The 19,090-nt window shown below is 32.8% G+C and overlaps 1 protein-coding gene across 16 annotated transcripts in view; it reads right to left on the bottom strand.

Annotated features, from left to right (window-relative positions):
• PPIP5K2 (diphosphoinositol pentakisphosphate kinase 2) overlaps window positions 1-19,090 on the bottom strand; it is a 72,982-nt gene that overhangs the window by 51,371 nt on the left and 2,521 nt on the right. For all 16 annotated transcript variants that reach the window (XM_034656582.1, XM_034656583.1, XM_019803624.2 and 13 more), the window contains exons 2-10: window positions 16,915-17,273; window positions 11,753-11,948; window positions 9,143-9,233; window positions 7,836-7,921; window positions 6,196-6,350; window positions 4,858-4,959; window positions 3,546-3,707; window positions 1,884-2,005; window positions 108-209 (exon numbers count right to left, since the gene is read on the bottom strand). In XM_034656582.1, the coding sequence (XP_034512473.1) occupies window positions 108-209; window positions 1,884-2,005; window positions 3,546-3,707; window positions 4,858-4,959; window positions 6,196-6,350; window positions 7,836-7,921; window positions 9,143-9,233; window positions 11,753-11,948; window positions 16,915-17,028 (1,130 nt within the window). In that variant the 5' untranslated portion in view covers window positions 17,029-17,273. The remainder of the gene's footprint in view (window positions 1-107; window positions 210-1,883; window positions 2,006-3,545; window positions 3,708-4,857; window positions 4,960-6,195; window positions 6,351-7,835; window positions 7,922-9,142; window positions 9,234-11,752; window positions 11,949-16,914; window positions 17,274-19,090) is intronic.

Here is a 19,090-nt window from a genome sequence, read left to right as displayed (position 1 = left end):
ACAGTAAAGTATCCAATAATCATTCAGAAATTTAATCTCTATTGTAATAGCAGAGACTGATGTACAAAACCCAAGGAATTTCTAAAAATGAAAATATTCAAACTTACATAGTTCCAGATGTAGTTGGTACAATTGGAATATCTTCAGCTTCTAAGGGTATTGACCAGGGGATATGAAATTGTGGCGCAAGCTCTCGCATTACAATATTGCTTTGACACAAAAAGAAAGACTAGAAATTAGTTCATTTTAAGACAAAACTCAGTACTTTAACCATACAGAATCATAAAAGTTAAGGTCAAACTAGTGACCTTGTGATTATAGCACATAAAAGTAAGTCAAAGAATCAATCCTGATTTAAAAAAAATTAGATTAGCAGTTCTAAACTGGTGCATTAGAACACACTGAAGTGATGCCATAAATTTGGAATTATTTATTATATACCTTAGTTTTGAAATATAAATCACACTGGAGTCTAATAAATAACTATAATTACATTATATCCACTTACAGATAAATTCGGGAAACCAAGATTGTCTCTTCTTTATGGCCACAGGTCATTTCTTTTTTTTTTTTTAAGACTTTATTTATTTATTTATTTAGAGAGAGTGTGTGCAAGAAGGGGGGACGGGCGGAGGGAGAAGGAGAGAATCTCCAACAGACTCCCCGCTTAGCACGGAGCCCTACATGGATATCTGATACCGTGACCTGAGCCAGAACCAAGAGTCGGACGCTCAACCAACTGAGCCACACAGGCGTCCCAGGGATCATTTCTTACCTGTTTGTTGATCACTTCTGAAGTTACTCTAAATCCCATGGCTCTTTTTAAACAAATTTCCATTATATTTTACTATTAGGGTTAACAATGGAAACATATTAAATAATTACAAAACATTTCTTGTTTTTTAAATTTAGCATTTATTCATGTTAAAATTTAGTAAGCTCCCCCAAATTTCACCTTAAGGGTAAGTTCACCAATCTTTAAAATATACTATAAAAGCTGACTCCAATTATGACAATACACTTTAAAGTGTAACTTTCTTATGGCTTTGTCATATATACTTTGAAACAGTTTAAAAATATTTGTTTTGTGAATCTTCTAAGTCAAGGTTTAAGAAAATAGGTCAAAGAAAATAAAAATGGCATTTCTACATGCAGTAATTTCTTTTGGGTTCACTTGACAATCTCATAAGATTATCTTTAAGTGACACATAATTATAGAAAGCAGTATCATTCAAAAGAACCCTGAATTCCAAATATTTCTATTCTACTCTGGTTACTTATTTTATGAATATTCATTTTATACCTTAAAGTAAGAGAATGAAACCTTTTCAACTGTAATCATATATCAAAAACTTACAGAACAAAGTAACCTAATAAATTAGCTGTAATAATCACTGTATCGCACTTCTAAATCTTTAAGTTAAAGTATCTTTATTTTTTTTTATTATTTTTTTGTAAAGATTTTATTTATTTGACAGAGACAGCCAGTGAGAGAGGGAACACAAGCAGGGGGAGAGGGAGAGGAAGAAGCAGGCTCCTAGTGGAGGAGCCTGATGTGGGGCTCGATCCCAGAACACCAGGATCACGCCCTGAGCTGAAGGCAGACGCTTAATGACTGAGCCACCCAGGTGCCCCTAAGTTAAAGTATCTTTAAGCCATCATCTTTACTGGCCATAAATTACTCTCTGCCTTTGATAATCCAAAGTATAACTCAAGATTTGGCATAGTTCTTTGGGGATGTCATTTTATGAACATTGATTTTTATTCTAGAGTGCTTGCAGGACCCTGATCATTTGATGTTTACAATTATTTGGTTTCTGAATAGCTAATACAATTAGCTGTAACAAAGGTAAAGAAGAGAAATATAAAGAAAAAATTCTTACCCAAGTATTTTTGCACAATCATCATAATACTTCATGGAATTTTTCACAAAACTGAAGCCATTGACATCACAGACATAGGACTGTCCATTGGCTCGTAACAGATCAAAACCACAAACTGTTTGCTATTTAAAATAAATTACAAACTTTAAAGTTACATTTGAATTAGGATTCACAGTTTTTTAGTTTTATTATAGCATATCAAATTTTACAAATGCCTAGAAATTTACTACTGCTTATTAGTTCATTTCATAGTAAGTAATAATGAAATTATTCATCTGTAACCTCAGTACTTTGAAAATAAGTAAAACATACCATATGATCATTTGAGTTCCCCATGAAATAAATATAGAACAAAAATGCTTAAGAGATAAGAGAGGCCAAAAAATAACATGCTATTACAAGACGTTCTTCAAGTAACATTTAATTAAAAAACAAGAGTGAAAATTTTTAAAGGCTTTGTTAAATTTTGTGATAATAGAAATTGTTATCACTTTAACCCAAAAAAGCATTAAGGAAAAAGTTTTGAAGATATGTCCCAGAGGAAATGTCCCATTATCCCTATGAATCTTTTTTTTTTTTAAGAGATTTTATTTTTAAGCAATCTCTACACCCTATGTCAGGTTCAAACTCGCAACCCTGAAATCAAGAGTCACAGGGTCTACCAACTGGGCCAGCCAGGTCCTCCTCCCGCCGAATCTTTTAAACCCTGACAGCTATATCCTTGTGAGCACCTGAAATAAATTTACTTTATTTGGGAGAAGAAAACAGTTGCAAGGTATGAATTTCCAGTCAGGCTCCAGAAATTTTCTATCTTTTGCATTTTATATTTTAATCATCACGTTAGTATAATGTGATTTTAAGTCATGTCTTTTGGAATCCTGGTATTACAAAATTAAAACAATTTATAAAGCCATTAAAATGTACTTATAGGCTAATATTCCTTCCACAAAAGTGGCTTCAAATTATTAAGACATAAAGTATTTATTATTTAATAAACAGTAACACACTAACTTTACCTTATATACCCAAGAGAAGACTTCAAAATTGTAAAGTTTATCTTTTAATAGATCAAGTTGTACTACACTTCAGTTTAAATCTTTAACATAATTAGAAGCCTAATGATATAGACTGAGGGAATTAGTCAAATGTTAAAAGTAAAAAGTTTTCTTCAAGAAATGTATTTGTATTGTGTTCATAAACACACTTCATTATATACAATAAATAGGCTAAAGGATGTATTGCCAAAGCTAGAAGACTGCTAAGGACTTTTTTTATTCAACAAAGCAATCATTTATCAATTCTGAGTAAAGAGTACTTTTAACCAGTTGTTTTTACCATGTTAAACAATACCTCTAAACACTGGTTAATGCTACCGTTTCAGTTAAGTTTTCCTCCATCATTTTAATTTCTGAATTAATTGGCTAAGTTCTCTTTTATATAACACAGAAAGAATACAGAGAAGCAAAGCCTTTCATTTATTATATATTTTTATTAACGGCACCACAAGAATCTCCTAAAAAGTACATAAACAGCTCAAATGTATCATTTTTAATCTTCTCAGCTTACTTCTCCAATTAAATGACCATATAACATTTCTTTTACTCAAGAAAGAAAATTAGAATTTCTTTTACAGGGGTCTATATGGCCTGTAAAACATTTTACCTTAAAAGCAAGGCAGACTTTCCAGGCAATTAATTTCTCTCGTGCATTAAGAATAACAGGGTATCTAACTTCTTTTCCCTCACTGTCTCTTTCCACCTTGCCATCGAGTGCTGGAGATTTTCGAGCTTCAGCATGTGCGTAATCTGGACCCACGGTATAAACCTTTAATAAATGTTAAAATATATATCTATTAAAAATTTATAATTATTTAAAATGTATTAAATTAAAAAAAATAGCAATCAAAAGAAAAAATAATCAATAGAAAATACTTCAGTTTCCAGACTGTTCTTTTCATACTTCTTTCTATTTCACATGCCAAAATTTTCAATACACTGGAAAAGATTATAATTAATTACACAGCAAAACTGGTAATGTGAAGGTCTGTTCTCTACAGAAAATGATCATACTGAGCATTATGCGGAACACGAGGTTGTATAGGACGGGATCTTTTCCAAATTTTTTTAGCTTACCCAAAGGAGAGGTACAAATAATTATAAAAACATTATAGAAGGAAGTAATGGCCAAAAGAAAGATTAAAAAATGGGGGTGGTGGTGAGGGACAGCATACACTGAAAGGCAGAAAAGAAAGGGAACAGCATGCTAACTAAAGGTAATCAATACAGAGGTCAGAGGCATTAAAGAGCACGATGTATTCAGATAAGTGTAAGTTATTTGGTGCCATTTATACTGTAAGAAATAAAGTTCCTAGGAGTGACTGTGAAATATTCTGTATGCTGCCCTTGTGAACCTGATTATTACCCTATAGTCAACAAAATCCACAAGAGAATCTTAAAGTAAAGTTCATGATCAGGTTTTCACCTTAGAAAAAAAAGGCACTCTCAGACAGAGACTGGCTGAAGGCAAAGCAGTTAAGACATTATCTGTCACCAAAGGAAATCAAACATATTGTTATACTACAGTCGTTGCAGATCTCAGAACATCATTTACGCCAATCAGTGGTTGGAAACTAGTAGCTATTAGACTTAACCCACTAATTTTATTATTTAATGTCCTTTTAAAGAAGCACACATATTATTGTATCACAAAGTTGGTTTTTAAATATTTTTATAACTTCATTTCAATAAAATTTGTCTCCTTGACAATCCTGTTTTAAGCATCAAAGAACATTATTCTAAAAAAAGGGTCCATAGGCTTCAGACTGCCAAAGGCATTTATAATACAAAACAGATAAAGAATCCCTACTCATAAAAAGAAAGAGATCTGGAATAGCGTCTATTCTCGGGGTAATCTCTTTTTCTGATATCAATGGTAAACTAAATACAAAATTAAAGTATACTGTAATCAATCCTACCTTTACATCAGTACCATCTGTGGGCATAAACTCTTCATATATATATGAGCCTGTTTTTCGTACATTGCTTTCTGGGGAATAAACACTACTTCTACTGCCAATCTGAAAAAGAAAGATGTCCACAAATATAAAAACTAAATTATTTATCTCATTTTTATAGTATAACCTTTTTACCATCTATTTCTATCTTAGATATTTCCAAAAACTTTTTTTGGTGCAGAAATATTTAAGAACACTTACTATAGAGTTGACACTGTATTATTTTCTGCTGTAATATAACTTACATGCAAGTTAAATAGTATAAGAATACAATGAACAGTAAGAATAATGTTACTAAGATTCAACCATATTCTTGCATGTAACCCTCTTTTGTTCACTTTTTCCACTACAGAATTTTCCACTGTATAAGTACACCATAATTTCTCTTGTGCATTAAGAATAACAGGGTATTTCTAAGCTTTAGCCAGTAGAATAGTGTTGCTTTCAACATTCTTATAAGTGTCGCATGTGCAAGAGCATTTCTAAGGTACATACTACAAGTAGAATTACTAGGTGATAGAATTACTAGTGCTCATATTCAACTTACAAAGATAATGTCAAAATATTTTATCAACTGCTTTAACAATTTAGAGTCTTCTAGCAATGTATGTGAGTTCCTACTGCTCAACTTCCTCATCTATAACTGGTATTTTTAAACTTAATATTTGCCACTCTAATGGATATAACATAGTATCTCACTGTGTTCTTACTTCGCATTTCCATGATTGCTTGTAAGTATACATGCATTTTTAATCTTAATATATTACTAAATTATGTTGCTAAGAGGTAGGAGGCTATATTAATTTACATTTAAGCTGACATCTGGGTTTGTGTTTGTTTTCCAATCTTTTTGATCTTTGCCAATCCAAAAAGTAATTCAATGCCATTACCTTTTAGACTTCATTTGCATTTATTTTATTATGGGTACAGTTTTGAGCGTACTTTCATGAATGTAAAAGTTACTGGAATCACTTGTATCTATGAATTATCTATCTTGGGGGCTATTTTTCTTAAAGACTACTGGTCTTTACCTGAATTTCTCACATGCCAGATACATAAACGGAAGACAGAAAGAAAATCAAGTAATTTTCTTGGTATTTCGTATGTAGAAATTTTGCATAAACAACATTAAGTAAGTAAAATAATGCCTTGCTCTTCTAACAAACAAGGTTATCAGTTTCAATTTATCCCTGAATGATACATTCTTATTTAATCTTAGTTCTATTAATTACTTGATTACTTTTAGTAGAATTTGTACGAAGTATGAAGAACAGTATCCCCTAGGATAACAAGGTTTACCTTTCGAAAAAGTCTTTGACTTCCACCACCAGCAGATGTTGGATAGTAAATGTAAACGTTGTGATCCTCTGCACTGACTGGCTTTTCGACAAATGGCTTTTGAAAAACTTCACCATTTACTTCTACATGATCTTCCCCTTCAATCAGATTGCATTCTAAAAATCAGACATAACAGCAGGAAAAATTACATATTGTATATTATCTACATATAACATTATTATTAAAGTTTTTACTAGACTAAAGTTTACAAAGAAGAGTAACCTTGGATGATGTATGATTTGATTTTAATTAAAAATTTATGCAGAGACGCCTGGGTGGCTCAGTCAGTTAAGCATGGGATTCTTGGTTTCAGCTCAGATCATAATCTCATGGTCCTGAGATGGAGCCCAGGGTCAGACTCCACACTCAGCAGGGAGTCCGCTTCAAGATTCTCTCCCTCTGCCCCTCCCCCATCTCTCTCTCTAAAATAAATAAATCTCTTAAAAAATTTATGCAAACAACATGTACCAAGATTTATGATCTATGATGTTAAAAACAATAGTCGTTCTTCAAAATCTTATGAACCTGCCATTTTACCTTATCAACCCACAGAATTTAACATTAGTTATGAAATGATGCCAACAAGAAAGACTGAGAAATTATTCTAGATTATTATCACCTTCTGAAAATTGTATGGAATCATTTGTATCACAGATACCACAAAACATGCAATCATTTACGTTATTAAAGTAACCTATATAAAGTAAGCAAGCAATCCAATCAGGAAGTTAATTTTTTACCTCTAGACAAATGAGAGAAGTTCCCTGCGACAGATAATAAATGCTATAATTGGTTTTCAACAAAAGTTGCTTTAAGGTCCAAAAAAATCATCAAAATTCCTCAAAATACCCTTCCTTGTCAGAATATTAAATCTTAAAGCAGATAAACATTTATCTTGGCTCTTTAGACTGTTCCATATGTAACCTGTAGATTGTTACATGCTACGTTTAGATAACCAGAAAAATGAAGCAAAGGGTGCTTTACGATATTAATAAGTAGTGATATTTCTAAATTCCTAGTCATGAGAAATTACTGTATCCTAGTATGAAGTTTCTAATCCTGAATTCAGAGGTCATAGATAAATCATTTGTTCACCCCTAATCAATACAAATTTATTAAGCCTGTAATTTAAAAATTCTTTATGATTCCCAGATATATGTCAAATGTAGAACAAAGAAAAGTAGGATATACAACTCTTAAATTATTAGTGAGCCTTTTAACTTATAGTGCCACACTTTAATTGAACATATGCTTACTTGGCTCATTTAAAAAAAAAAAGTAAACAGAATAGTATGGGTTCTTCGAATTCCTTCTACTTAATTATTGAAAGGAAGTGGCTCAAAAGTATATCGAGTGACAAAAGGTAGCTTGCTCAAAATCTCATATCCTTTTTTTTTTTTAAAGATTTTATTTATTTATCTGACAGAGACAGCCAGCGAGAGAGGGAACACAAACAGAGGGAGTGGGAGAGGAAGAAGCAGGCTCCTAGCAGAGGAGCCTGATGTGGGGCTCGATCCCAGAACGCTGGGATCGCGCCCTGAGCCGAAGGCAGATGCTTAATGACTGCGCCACCCAGGCACCCCAAAATCTCATATTCTTACCTTTGGGATTATTTGGGTCACGGTTCAAAATTGCATAACGAGGAAGTAAAATACCTTCAGCTTGAAGAATACTATATACTTCTCTTCTGAAGAAAAAGGAAAACATCCTTTATTGTTTTATTACTCTATTTGAAGAGTACATCATACTATTGTAGTACTAAAAAAAGGCATGGATAACAGGTCTTATTTTTTCAAATAAGTAAATCATTTAAAGTATGGAAAATTTCTAAGGAAATGTTCAGCCATATTAGTACAAAAATGTATGCACAACACTTCATGTGTCATATTAAAATACTAATATTTAAAAGTGGGAATATAAATGTATAAAAAGAAATGGTTAAATACAAAGTTGCTATATGGCAATGACAGAACATTACCTAAATATTAAAAGCTTTATACTTAGAATATTTAATGACATGGGAAAATGTTCACAGTATTTTAAGAGAAAAGTGACCCTAATTTTGTAAAATGTGAGTTGATGTATGTATTGCTTTCTATATGAAAAAATATGATAGACAGTAGTAGCAGGGTTAAATGCCTTTCTTTATGCTTTTTTTTCCAAATTTCTTAAAGTAAATATGCATTTATATATATGTGTGTGTATATTTACATTTGTAACATAGAAGAATGTATTAATATGTAAATCTAGGAAAAATGTTTTAAAATGTTAGATATTGATAACGTTACTTAGTATATGGAAGAACAGAAAAAGAACAAAAACAAAAAACCATAGAGCCTTAAACTTTATAAAGCATTTTCACAGATATAATCACATATTATAATGCTAACATGAACGAAAATTGAATGTTGGTGAAATTATAAGGGTAGGGATTGGAGTGAAACATCACTCAAACAAAATATAGAAATATATTTGAATTCTACAGTTTCTCTTAGAAATCCATGCTTTTGGCCTGTAATGAATGCTAAGATACATAGCGAGCTATTTTTCAAAATGGTTACACTATACCATTAAAAGAAAAAGTCTAGTTATAATGAGTATAACCCTAATTTCATCTTCAGTCACATGACAGAGAAGTTGTTCATATTTTCAATGGTTCAGTAGGCTCTAGAAATTAAACAAACCTGGTTGAAGTCCTTGTTCCACTATTGACAGAATTACTTGTGACTTCGGGCAAATTAATTCATCTCCCTGAGTCTCAAGTTTCTTCATCTATAAAACTGGGTACAAATACCTATTTCTAAGTATTATTAGAGGATACCACAAATTAACGTATATGTCAGCTTACAGTAGATACCAAAGAAATGTTATTTTTCCTTCCCTTAATTCAGCCATCTCCATCACTCACCTATCTTGTATGAGATACTGCATATTCAAGTCATTGATTACAAATGGATTCCTGAGTTTTGCATAGGCAACTGCTTTGTCCAGTGGAAATCCTAAGAACACATATTATTAACATATTCTGTACAATCTCAAGATAAATTTACATCTATAACTTTGTCAATTTGATTTTATGTCACTTCCCATAAAAGGTTAATTTTATTATGTATATAACTGCTTTCCACATAAATCATGGAAAAATAAATACATAAAACATGACTTAACTTGTACTATTAATAAGACTTATTTTTTCCTAGTTAATTCGATTGATAAGGGACAAGCCAGTGACTATATAACCAAATATAGAGCACTGACATGTTAGTCAATGCTTGATTATTCAAAGTCACCTAATAACAGGTTAAGATTACCTCATACACAAACAGAAATCTATATATAAATAAGTGTATCACAATCACTTGATTTAAAAAAATAAATATAATTTCTTCTCACTTTAGTTTGATATTTATACATACAAATTGCTGATAATTAAAAGAACTTACATATCTTTAAAAATAGCAAAAACAAAAGTTAATTCATATACAATAGATATACTCTAAATATAAAATATATGAGTAGAATCATACTTGCTGTTACTAGGTCAATGTTAAGGTATCAGAAATTAACTCCCTAAAACTTCTACACTTTGATAAAATTACTAATTACATGGAAAACAAATCAAATGGCAGATATAGTCAGAGGTCTAAAAAAAACTAAAGCATTTTAATAATTATACTGCACTCTCTGTATTGACATTAAAAGTCTCAAATTTTATCCATCAATGCATATTACTAAGAGATGGTAGGGCAGTATACCATAGAGTCCAATAAAACAGGGTTCAAAATCCTGGCTCCGTCTTTCCTTGGCTATGTGACCTTGGGCAAATTTATTTAACATCTCTAAGCCCCTGATTCCCAGCTGTAAATGGGTATTACACCAGTCTTACCTAGCAGAGTTTTTGAGGAACTCGATAAAGGAGTGTATATAAAACACTTAGCATAGTCCCTGACAGAGTAAGCTCCAAATAAATATTTATTATTCCTTAAATGATAATATTTTAATGAATATCTTATCTAAGGAAAAAAGTAAAAATCAGTAAGCATGCATAACGTTAGAATTTAACCTTGGGTACTACAGTTACCCGTGAAGACACTGTACTTTGTGCCATTATCAGAACAGTTGGAAGGGAAGTAAGTAATAAAGCATACTGAAGTTAACAAAACTAAACAAAAAACTATGGTCAGTTAAAAAAATTTTATTCCTAAATTCCTTACTTTTTAAAATTTAATAAAAGTACTCTCTATACCAAGAATCACTTCTACAAATTACAAACCCTTCTCATTTTGTAAAGACTCTGAGAAGAATTCATCACTTGTCATCAAGATAGCTCAATGTCTATGATTTAAGGCATCCTAACAGAATTCAGCATATAGGAACCTCTGTAACAGTTCTCTGGTTCTGTTGTTGTTTTTAAAGAGGAACTTTTTCCTTACCAAGAGACAGCATATGGGATATGACCTTAGATAGCACCTAGTCTTTACAGGCAAAAAAAAAAAAAAAAGCTTTAGTTGGAAGAACCATGTGGTAGTAAGGGAAGACCACCATACCATGAAGGATAAGCCAATTTTAAGATTCCCTGAAGTAAAGGACTTCAACTTATAAAGAAGACCAGGGCCTTGGCTTCTCTATAGGCTACAGGAGCACAAAAAGTCTCAGCCACGCTCCATCCCCCTCTTGCTGAAGGAAAAGTTTCCTGAACACCTAACTAAAGTAAAACTTTAACACAGCTGGAGATTACCTATTTGGTAAAAAAAGTGATTTAATATAATACATTTAAAACTGAGCATACATCTTTTAAATTATAGTTCTTAGAAATCCACTTAATTCACAGATTCTTGGGTTATACATTTTCAAATATCCACTAATAATTTTGATTAGTAGGTTTTATTATGCAGGCATACTTTACCATCAAGTAATACTTAAGTTTAATTAATATTGCTGATTTGTAAAAGAAACCAAGTAAAATCGAAAATTCAAACATTAAGTTCTTCAGAAATAAAATATAAATATGTATATGAGGAAAATCATTTTCTGTATGGCAAAAGCATAGGGCTTAAAATATCCAATAATTCAAGAATTTATTCTAAGTAACTTAGAGTAGCGCAAAAAAAGATATGCATTAAAAGAGTTCATAGCAACCTTATTTCTAATAGTGAAAACTGGAGACTCTCTGTTAGGATAACAGTTAAATATTATAGGACAGCCTCATGATGACACACTATGATGTCATTAAAAATCAGGTCTTTAAAGAATATAATGGAGGGGAAAAAAACCTCTTGATATAACTAATGAAAAAATTAAATATAAAATTACACATACACAACCACAGTAAATTTGTTTAAAAAAATATACAGGGAAAAAATGACTGAAAAGAAATATATCAAAATGTTAATATCACTGATCTGTGAGAGACAGGTGAGTTTAATTTATTTTTCTGTTTTATCTAATATTCTACAATTAATATGTATTATGTTTATTATAACAGGATAAAGGGAACTCCCACCCCATTCTTTAATACCTTTAGAATGGAACGAAATAAGACAATCACATAATGGCCAATTTTCTACTGGTTCATTCAAAATAACATCTTCTTCAAATACTACTACTGTGATATATTTAAATAAGGAGATCCGTTCAAGAATTTCCTTCATTGGTTTGGATTTGGATTTCTTCGCCATGGAACATATTCCAACCACAATCTGCCTTTCTGGTGGCTAAAACAGAAAGAAAACAACAACAAAAAATCAGGTTGATTTAATACAAACTCCAAAGTAGAGCGATATCAAACCTTTTTCAGAAGTAGATAAGGGATGTAATTAAAACAAATGATACATTAACCAAAAAAGGCATTTTTCAAAAATTACATTTTTGTTATAATAAATAACAAATAATAGTTGTCTACAAAAGTTTGGAAACTTTCACTTTCAGGACATCGTTACTCTTTTCATTCTGATTTTAAACTTAAACAGATACTCCTTCCTTAACTGTCTCTAGTATTTATTTACCTTTGCCACAAGAGAAAGGGAAAAATGAGGGCCAAAACGTATCTAATCCAAGTAAAAAGACCAATGAGAGTGAGAAAGAATTCTCTTGTCTAAATAAGATATTCTGACTACAAAGCTACATTATACAGTGTACTACAAAGCTATATTATACAGTGTTAAGTTATTTTTGTAGATTGAGCTTGAATAGGATTTGGTCACCAATGACAACTTGGAAGAAAATTTTGGAGAAAGCAAAACGGTCAGTCCTCAAACTCCAATCTTCGTACTCAATATTCCTACTTAATGGTGTTGCTCATCTCTGACACCCTTGCTACAGCTCAAAGGCCATGGTTCCTCCTAAAACTAAAAAAAAGAGGATATAGAAATACCTCATAAGTAGCTCACAGGTTTACAAAATTACTCAAGATTCATTCTGAGATCTTTGCATTCAAGTAATTAAGAGTTTTATCAAATAAAACTGTGCCCAGTTGTTTCTTTTTTTGTTCTCTCTCTTCCATATTTTATATATTTCACATGATATTATAATCTGAGCTCAAAAGTGTTTTACTAGACTTTTATCATAAATCTAAAAATAAAATTGGGTAACGTCAGATTTAAATTATTCTTCTTTACGTCTAAAATTAGATTTCTTCGTTGCCTCTTCTTTTTTTTTTTCTTTAAAGATTTTAGTTATTTGACAGAGAGAGAGAGACAACCAGCGAGAGAGGGAACACAGCAGGGGGAGTGGGAGAGGAAGCAGCAGGCTCCTAGCAGAGGAGCCTGACATGGGGCTCGATCCCAGAACGCTGGGATCACACCCTGAGCCGAAGGCAGACGCTTAAGGACCACGCCACCCAGGCGCCCCGCCTCTTCTAAGTCATACAAAATTTAGAGATCAAACTGGTATTGAATGTGATTGTAAATCCTAATCTCCCTGAGATCTGCTGTTTTTCCCCATTGATCATCCACTTTTATGTTCCCTTACTCAATTCTTTCCTGATTAAAAGCGTCTACGTAGCTCATGATGTTCCTAATGAGAGCTTGTTCGGAGGTTCTAGCACGGAGCGCAGCTACTCGTATACCCTTGACCCAAGAACGGTCCTCCTCTATCGGGGAAGGTTGTCCTCCTCGACCGAGCGCGCAGCTTCGGGAGGGACGCACATGGAGCGGTGAGGGAGGAAGGGGTCACCCGCCTAGCCAGCCAGATCAGCCGAATCAACCCTGGCGATCAATGGGGTGACAGATGTCGCAGCCAGATAGCCCTCACATCCATGATGTTCCTAATGAATATTTCCCCCGCCAACAAAAGATATTTGCAAATGATAGATTCATGAAGGGGCTAATTTTTGAAATATATAAAGAACTCATATAACTCAACACCAAAAAATCAAATTAATGCAATTAAAAAATGGGCAGAGGACCTTAACACATATTTCTCCAAAGAAGACATACAGATGGGCAAGATTCATGAAAAGATGTTCAAAATCACTACTCATCAGGAAAATGCAAATCAAAACCATAATGAGATATCACCTCACACCAGTAAGAATGGCTAGTATCAAAAAGACAAGAAATAGCAAGTGCTGGCTAATAAGTGGAGAAAATGAATCCCTGTGTACTGTTGCTGGGAATGTAAAATGGTATGGCCACTGTGGAAAATAGTATGGAGGTTCCTCAAAAAATTAAAAACAGAAATACCAAATGACCCATTAATTTTACTTCTGGGTATTTACCAAGAAAACAAAAACACTAATTCAAAAAGATATGTTGGCTGCATCATTATTTACAATAGCCAAGATATGGAAGCAACCTAAGTGTCCATCAAACAATGAATGGATAAAGAAGGTGTGGCATATATATTAGTCATCCATAAAAAAGAATAAAATCTTGTTACTTGCAACAACATGGATGGATGTACAAGGTATTATGCTAAGTGAAAAAGTCAGTCAGAAAGACAAATACCCTATGTTTTCACTTAACATGGGGAATCTAAAAACCAAAACAAACAAAAAACAAATAGATTCAAATACAGAAAAAAGACTGGTGGCTGCCAGAGGGAAGGGGGTGGTGGGATGGGTAAAAATGGTGAAAGGGATTAAAAGGTACAGACTCTCAGTTATAAAATAGATAAGTCACAGGATGAAAAGTACAGCAGAGGCAAAAAAGTCAATAACAGTAACTTTGTATGGTGACAGATGGTAACTACCCTTCATGGTGAGCTTTTTGTAATGTATATAATTGCTGAATCACCATGTTGTGCACGTGAAACTATTATGTCAATTATACTTCAGTAAAAAAAAAGCACTAAACCTAACACTTCCTATTGCTTTACAATTTTTTAAAAAGGCTAAGTTAAATTTTATTTATTACAGATCTGTTTAATTAATATCTACTCATTAGCTAAAATGAACTAGAAACTTGCAAGTTTAAGATGCACAAATAAACCTGCATTATCAAGACAAAATTATGGAATTTTCCTATTAGGTAAAACCTTGGAAGCATGAAAATAACTTTTTAAACAGATCTGAGTTACTTTGATAGATTTAATGTCTAAAATGAAATTCATACCTTTATTTTATTTTTCTGAAATTCATACCTTTAATCTTAAAAATAGGAGAATGATCTGGAATAAATCATTTTATCAATCTATAGGCCAAATGAACAAAATCAAGCTTCCCAAAAGTATCAACTATGCGACACAAACGTGAACTCAATTTAATTAGTACCAATATTCCAAGAATTACACTATGTGCTGAAGTTAGATATACAGAAACCACCTATCCTCAAAGTGCTGTGAATTGAACAGATCACAGTAATAACGTAGTACATTAAGACACATGGAATACAAGTATATAGGTCGAGGTATAGAAAGAGTAGAGGGGGCACCTGGGTGGCTCAGTCGGTTAAACATCTGCCTTTGGCTCAGGTCATGATTCCAGGGTCCTGGGATGGAGTCCCGCATCAGGCTCCCTGCTCAGCAGGGAGTCTGCTTCTCCCTCTCCCCCTCCCCCTGCTCGTGTGCGCTCTCTCTCTCTCTCTCTCAAATAAATAAAATCTTTAAAAAAAACCCAGAAATGGTACTGAGGAAGAAGTATTCAAGTTTACAAGGAGAAAGGAAAGAATGAATAGTGAATATGAGCAAGGTTCTGAAGAATGAAAAACAATCCATAAGGTACCCCTCAGAAAAGGGCATTTCACAGAGATGAAGAAATACATACCACAGCAAAGAGGCATGGTACAACGTGGAACAGTATGTGAAGAACAAAAATTTGATATTGCTGAAACATAAAAGGTAGAAGGGAGGAGAGACAAGTACAGTTCTGGATATAAGGGACAGGAAAAAGTCCTTATTTGTAAGAGGTGGACTTGATCTGTCAATGATGTTCACAGTATGTTCAGATGAACTCAAGTGAAAAGGGGTAGGGGTAGTAGAGGATGAGTCAATAGTACTTTCTAGCTTAAGTAAGACAGATAAAATACGTTTTATTTATTGGACTTCAGGATAACACTTCAGATGAAGAAAAAATTTACTGGTAAGAGAAGCCTGGGGTGAGGTGGGGGGTGGAATAAGTTTTAAGTGAATGACAGTCTCATTTGCATTTCAGATATGTGTAAAGGCACTGTGAAAAGTGTTAAATAACTATGAAAAAGGATGTAAAGAATCATCTAATAGCTATTTTTGGCTTGTTTTTTACTACTTTTATGTCATATAACAGGTTTTAGTTTGAAAACAAAATTAGCAGGTAGCATCTGTGGCACAGTCAGTTAAGGGGCCGATTCTTGATTTCGGTTCAGGGTCCTGAGATCAATCCCTGCACTGGGCTCCGTGCTCAGCAAGGAGTCTGCTTGGGACTCTCTCTCACTCTCCTTCTGCCCCTCCCCACCACCCTCTCTCTCTCAAATAAATAAATAAATCTTAAAAAAAATATCTTTTCAACTGGAAATATAAGAAAAAGCAAACTTAAGTTTGTATCTTAAATCAGTTTTCATAGTAAAGCAATCCACTTCTAAAGAGAAAACAAGTAAGAAAAATAGTGAACTAACGTAACTATAGTAAAATGAACATCATCAACGTGCGTTATTCCTAAAGATCCAGTACAGCTATACATCCTCGTAGATCAGATCTTACGCACGTATACACCCCTCAGGATACCTGAGGTAGCCTCTCCTTCTAGTCACACAGTTACAGACTTCTGAATAGTTAATAAATACGGCTATCTTTGGGTCAACCACCACTTGTACTGACAACATGACAAACTTAATGAAGCTGGCTAAGTCCTTCTTTAGTACCTTTAAAATTATTTCCTTCAACTTACTTCTTAATCTTGATGTACTTTTTAGGTACTTCTACACAGAAGAAACCCTTTTGGTTTATGGCCCTGATTATTCTCTCCTTGCCACGTTTTCAACTGAATCCTGTGTTATGCAAGCGTATCAGTGAACCTATCATGAAAGACCCTAAAGTTAGCATCATTAAACAACTTAGAAGTCTGACCCCTAATTGGATTTCTTGATGCACCATAGATCCAATAATGTAACTAGTGAAACATAACATGCTTTTTCAGCACAAAAGATTTCCAACAAATTTCTATGTGCAAAAATGTCTTCACAATTTAGATAGTATAAATTCACCTTGACAGTGATTAGTAAGAAGCCTATACAGTACTGGTCTTCTCTCACAAAACAAACAACTTACAGACTCATCCTCTTCCTCCTCATCTTCATCTGCATGGTGGAAGAAATGTCGATAATTTCCTGAGTTTATTTCTGTATCTTCAGGCCCAACAAAGAATCTGGGGGCCTCACTCATTTTTATTTCATTTGATACAGATATAACGCACTATAATAAAATTGTTTCTAAATAAACCATTCTCTCTATACTAGCTGACACAGAGCTCTGGTGCAGCTTGTTTTTGCTTATACAACCACTTGAAATTGTGATGACAGTTAGTTGGCAAATGTTCTTCTGTTTTCATATCACTGCTTCATTGTTGAAGTATAAAAGATAAAGAGTGAGGCTATTGCTTCAGTGAGTTGATGCAGCAATCTTTCTACCTAAAATGCAATGAAAAAAATTAATTTTGGAGACTGTACTTCAAAAACACTCATGTAAAAGTAAAAGGACACTTGTAAAACCACGACCAGTAACCTGATGCATACGTTCAAATGAAAAGACATTTTCTTCCATAAAATTAAAAAAAATTAGGCTCTCATTTCCAATAATCTACATTTTAGCAATTTGACAAACTGATACAAAATAACAAGAAGATAGTAACAAAATAACAAACAATAACAAAAAATACACACTAAATTCTTCAAGTCCAAAAATATCTAACAAATGAGAAAATTATTCAAATTATAACAAAATTCCACTAAAAGCTAAATACCTCTGCAACACAGTTAAGTAATACCTGAATAGAATGGAAAAAAAAAAAAGATAAAATATAATGTGGGTTTAAAACCCACTGTCAGCTATAAATCAATTTGAAATTTCATTAAATCAATTTTTAAAAGAATTTAACTTGAAAGTTCAGTTTGCAAACAGGTTTTATTTTGTTTTTTTGTTTTTCAGGATTTTTGTTTGTTTTAGGGAATAAAACAGTTTTGCATTCTAGTCTTAAAAAAAATCAACAAAACAAGATTACAGTAAAAACAAGATTTCATTATAACAGATCTTACGCACTTATACACCCCTTAAACTTTTAAAAGTAAAAAATTCCTTGGTTAGCCAAATAAAATCTATGGATCCTCTCTTTGGGAATAAAATGTACATATGTAATAAATTCTGCAAATAATTTTATGTGATTGACTTCCAAGCTTTTCTACATAAACTGATGCCTATCAACGTCAGTTTAAGAACTCTCATGTAATGGTGATATCTCAAAATATCTTTACCAAAGCTGTTCATATAACTATCCCTTGATCACATTAAAGCTAATTACCTACCTAGATGAAACTATATATCAAACAATTTATTTGATTACTGGTAATATAATAAATTATTTGATCAAATATTCTTAAGAGTTGGATCATATATTAGATAGAATTGCAAAGCATAACTCCAAAACTTTTATTCCTAAAGATCTAATTCTAGTTTAATTGGGGCTCCCTATTAAATATTAAAATCCTAGTGTACCTAGCTAGGCTTCACTTTAAGCAACTTTCAAATTAAAATTTCACAGTGTTATGAAATTCGAAACAGTCATTAAAAAATTAAAATAAAGTACCTGTTCAAAAGACAAATACTATTCAACTCTGATTTTTAAATTGGAAACTACCACGCTACTAAGTATCCACACTCAAAAAAGCAGTTCTCAAACTTCACACATCACCAGGAGGGCTTGTTAAAATACTAAACTAAAAAGTCTCAACGTAGGACCCAATACTCTAAAAATTCCAATGTGATGCTCATGTTACTGTTCTGGAAATCACACATTGAGAACCATTGCTCTAGACTTTAACAAAAGTGGGTTAGAAAGCTTTTTCTGATAGTTGCTCAGTTCTGTATCCTTCACTAAGTTATTGAAACTCTCCAGCCACCATCTGTAAAATGGGATAAATCTCATAAATTATTTTCAAAATTAAATGACAATAAAGACCCAACAGCAATTAGCACAAGGTAAGCATTCAGTAAATGTTAGCTATTTCTTTATCTTGCTGGCTTTTATAATTAAGACCGTGATTCCCGACCTAACTTAACCAGCACACAACAAATACAAACAATTCAATTTAGAAGGTGCTACATACCACTCATGTAATGAAGCCACAGAAACTCCTTTTTGCCACCACTGCTGTTGCTGCTGGAGACCTCTTTACATGTTTACCAGTATTACCACAGTGCTTGAGACTACCATGAACACTTGCCTGGAATA

This window comes from Ailuropoda melanoleuca, chromosome 3 (genome assembly GCF_002007445.2).
Source record: "Ailuropoda melanoleuca isolate Jingjing chromosome 3, ASM200744v2, whole genome shotgun sequence".
NCBI classification, from domain to species: Eukaryota; Metazoa; Chordata; class Mammalia; order Carnivora; family Ursidae; genus Ailuropoda; species Ailuropoda melanoleuca.
This window is presented reverse-complemented; position numbering and strand designations above follow the sequence as displayed.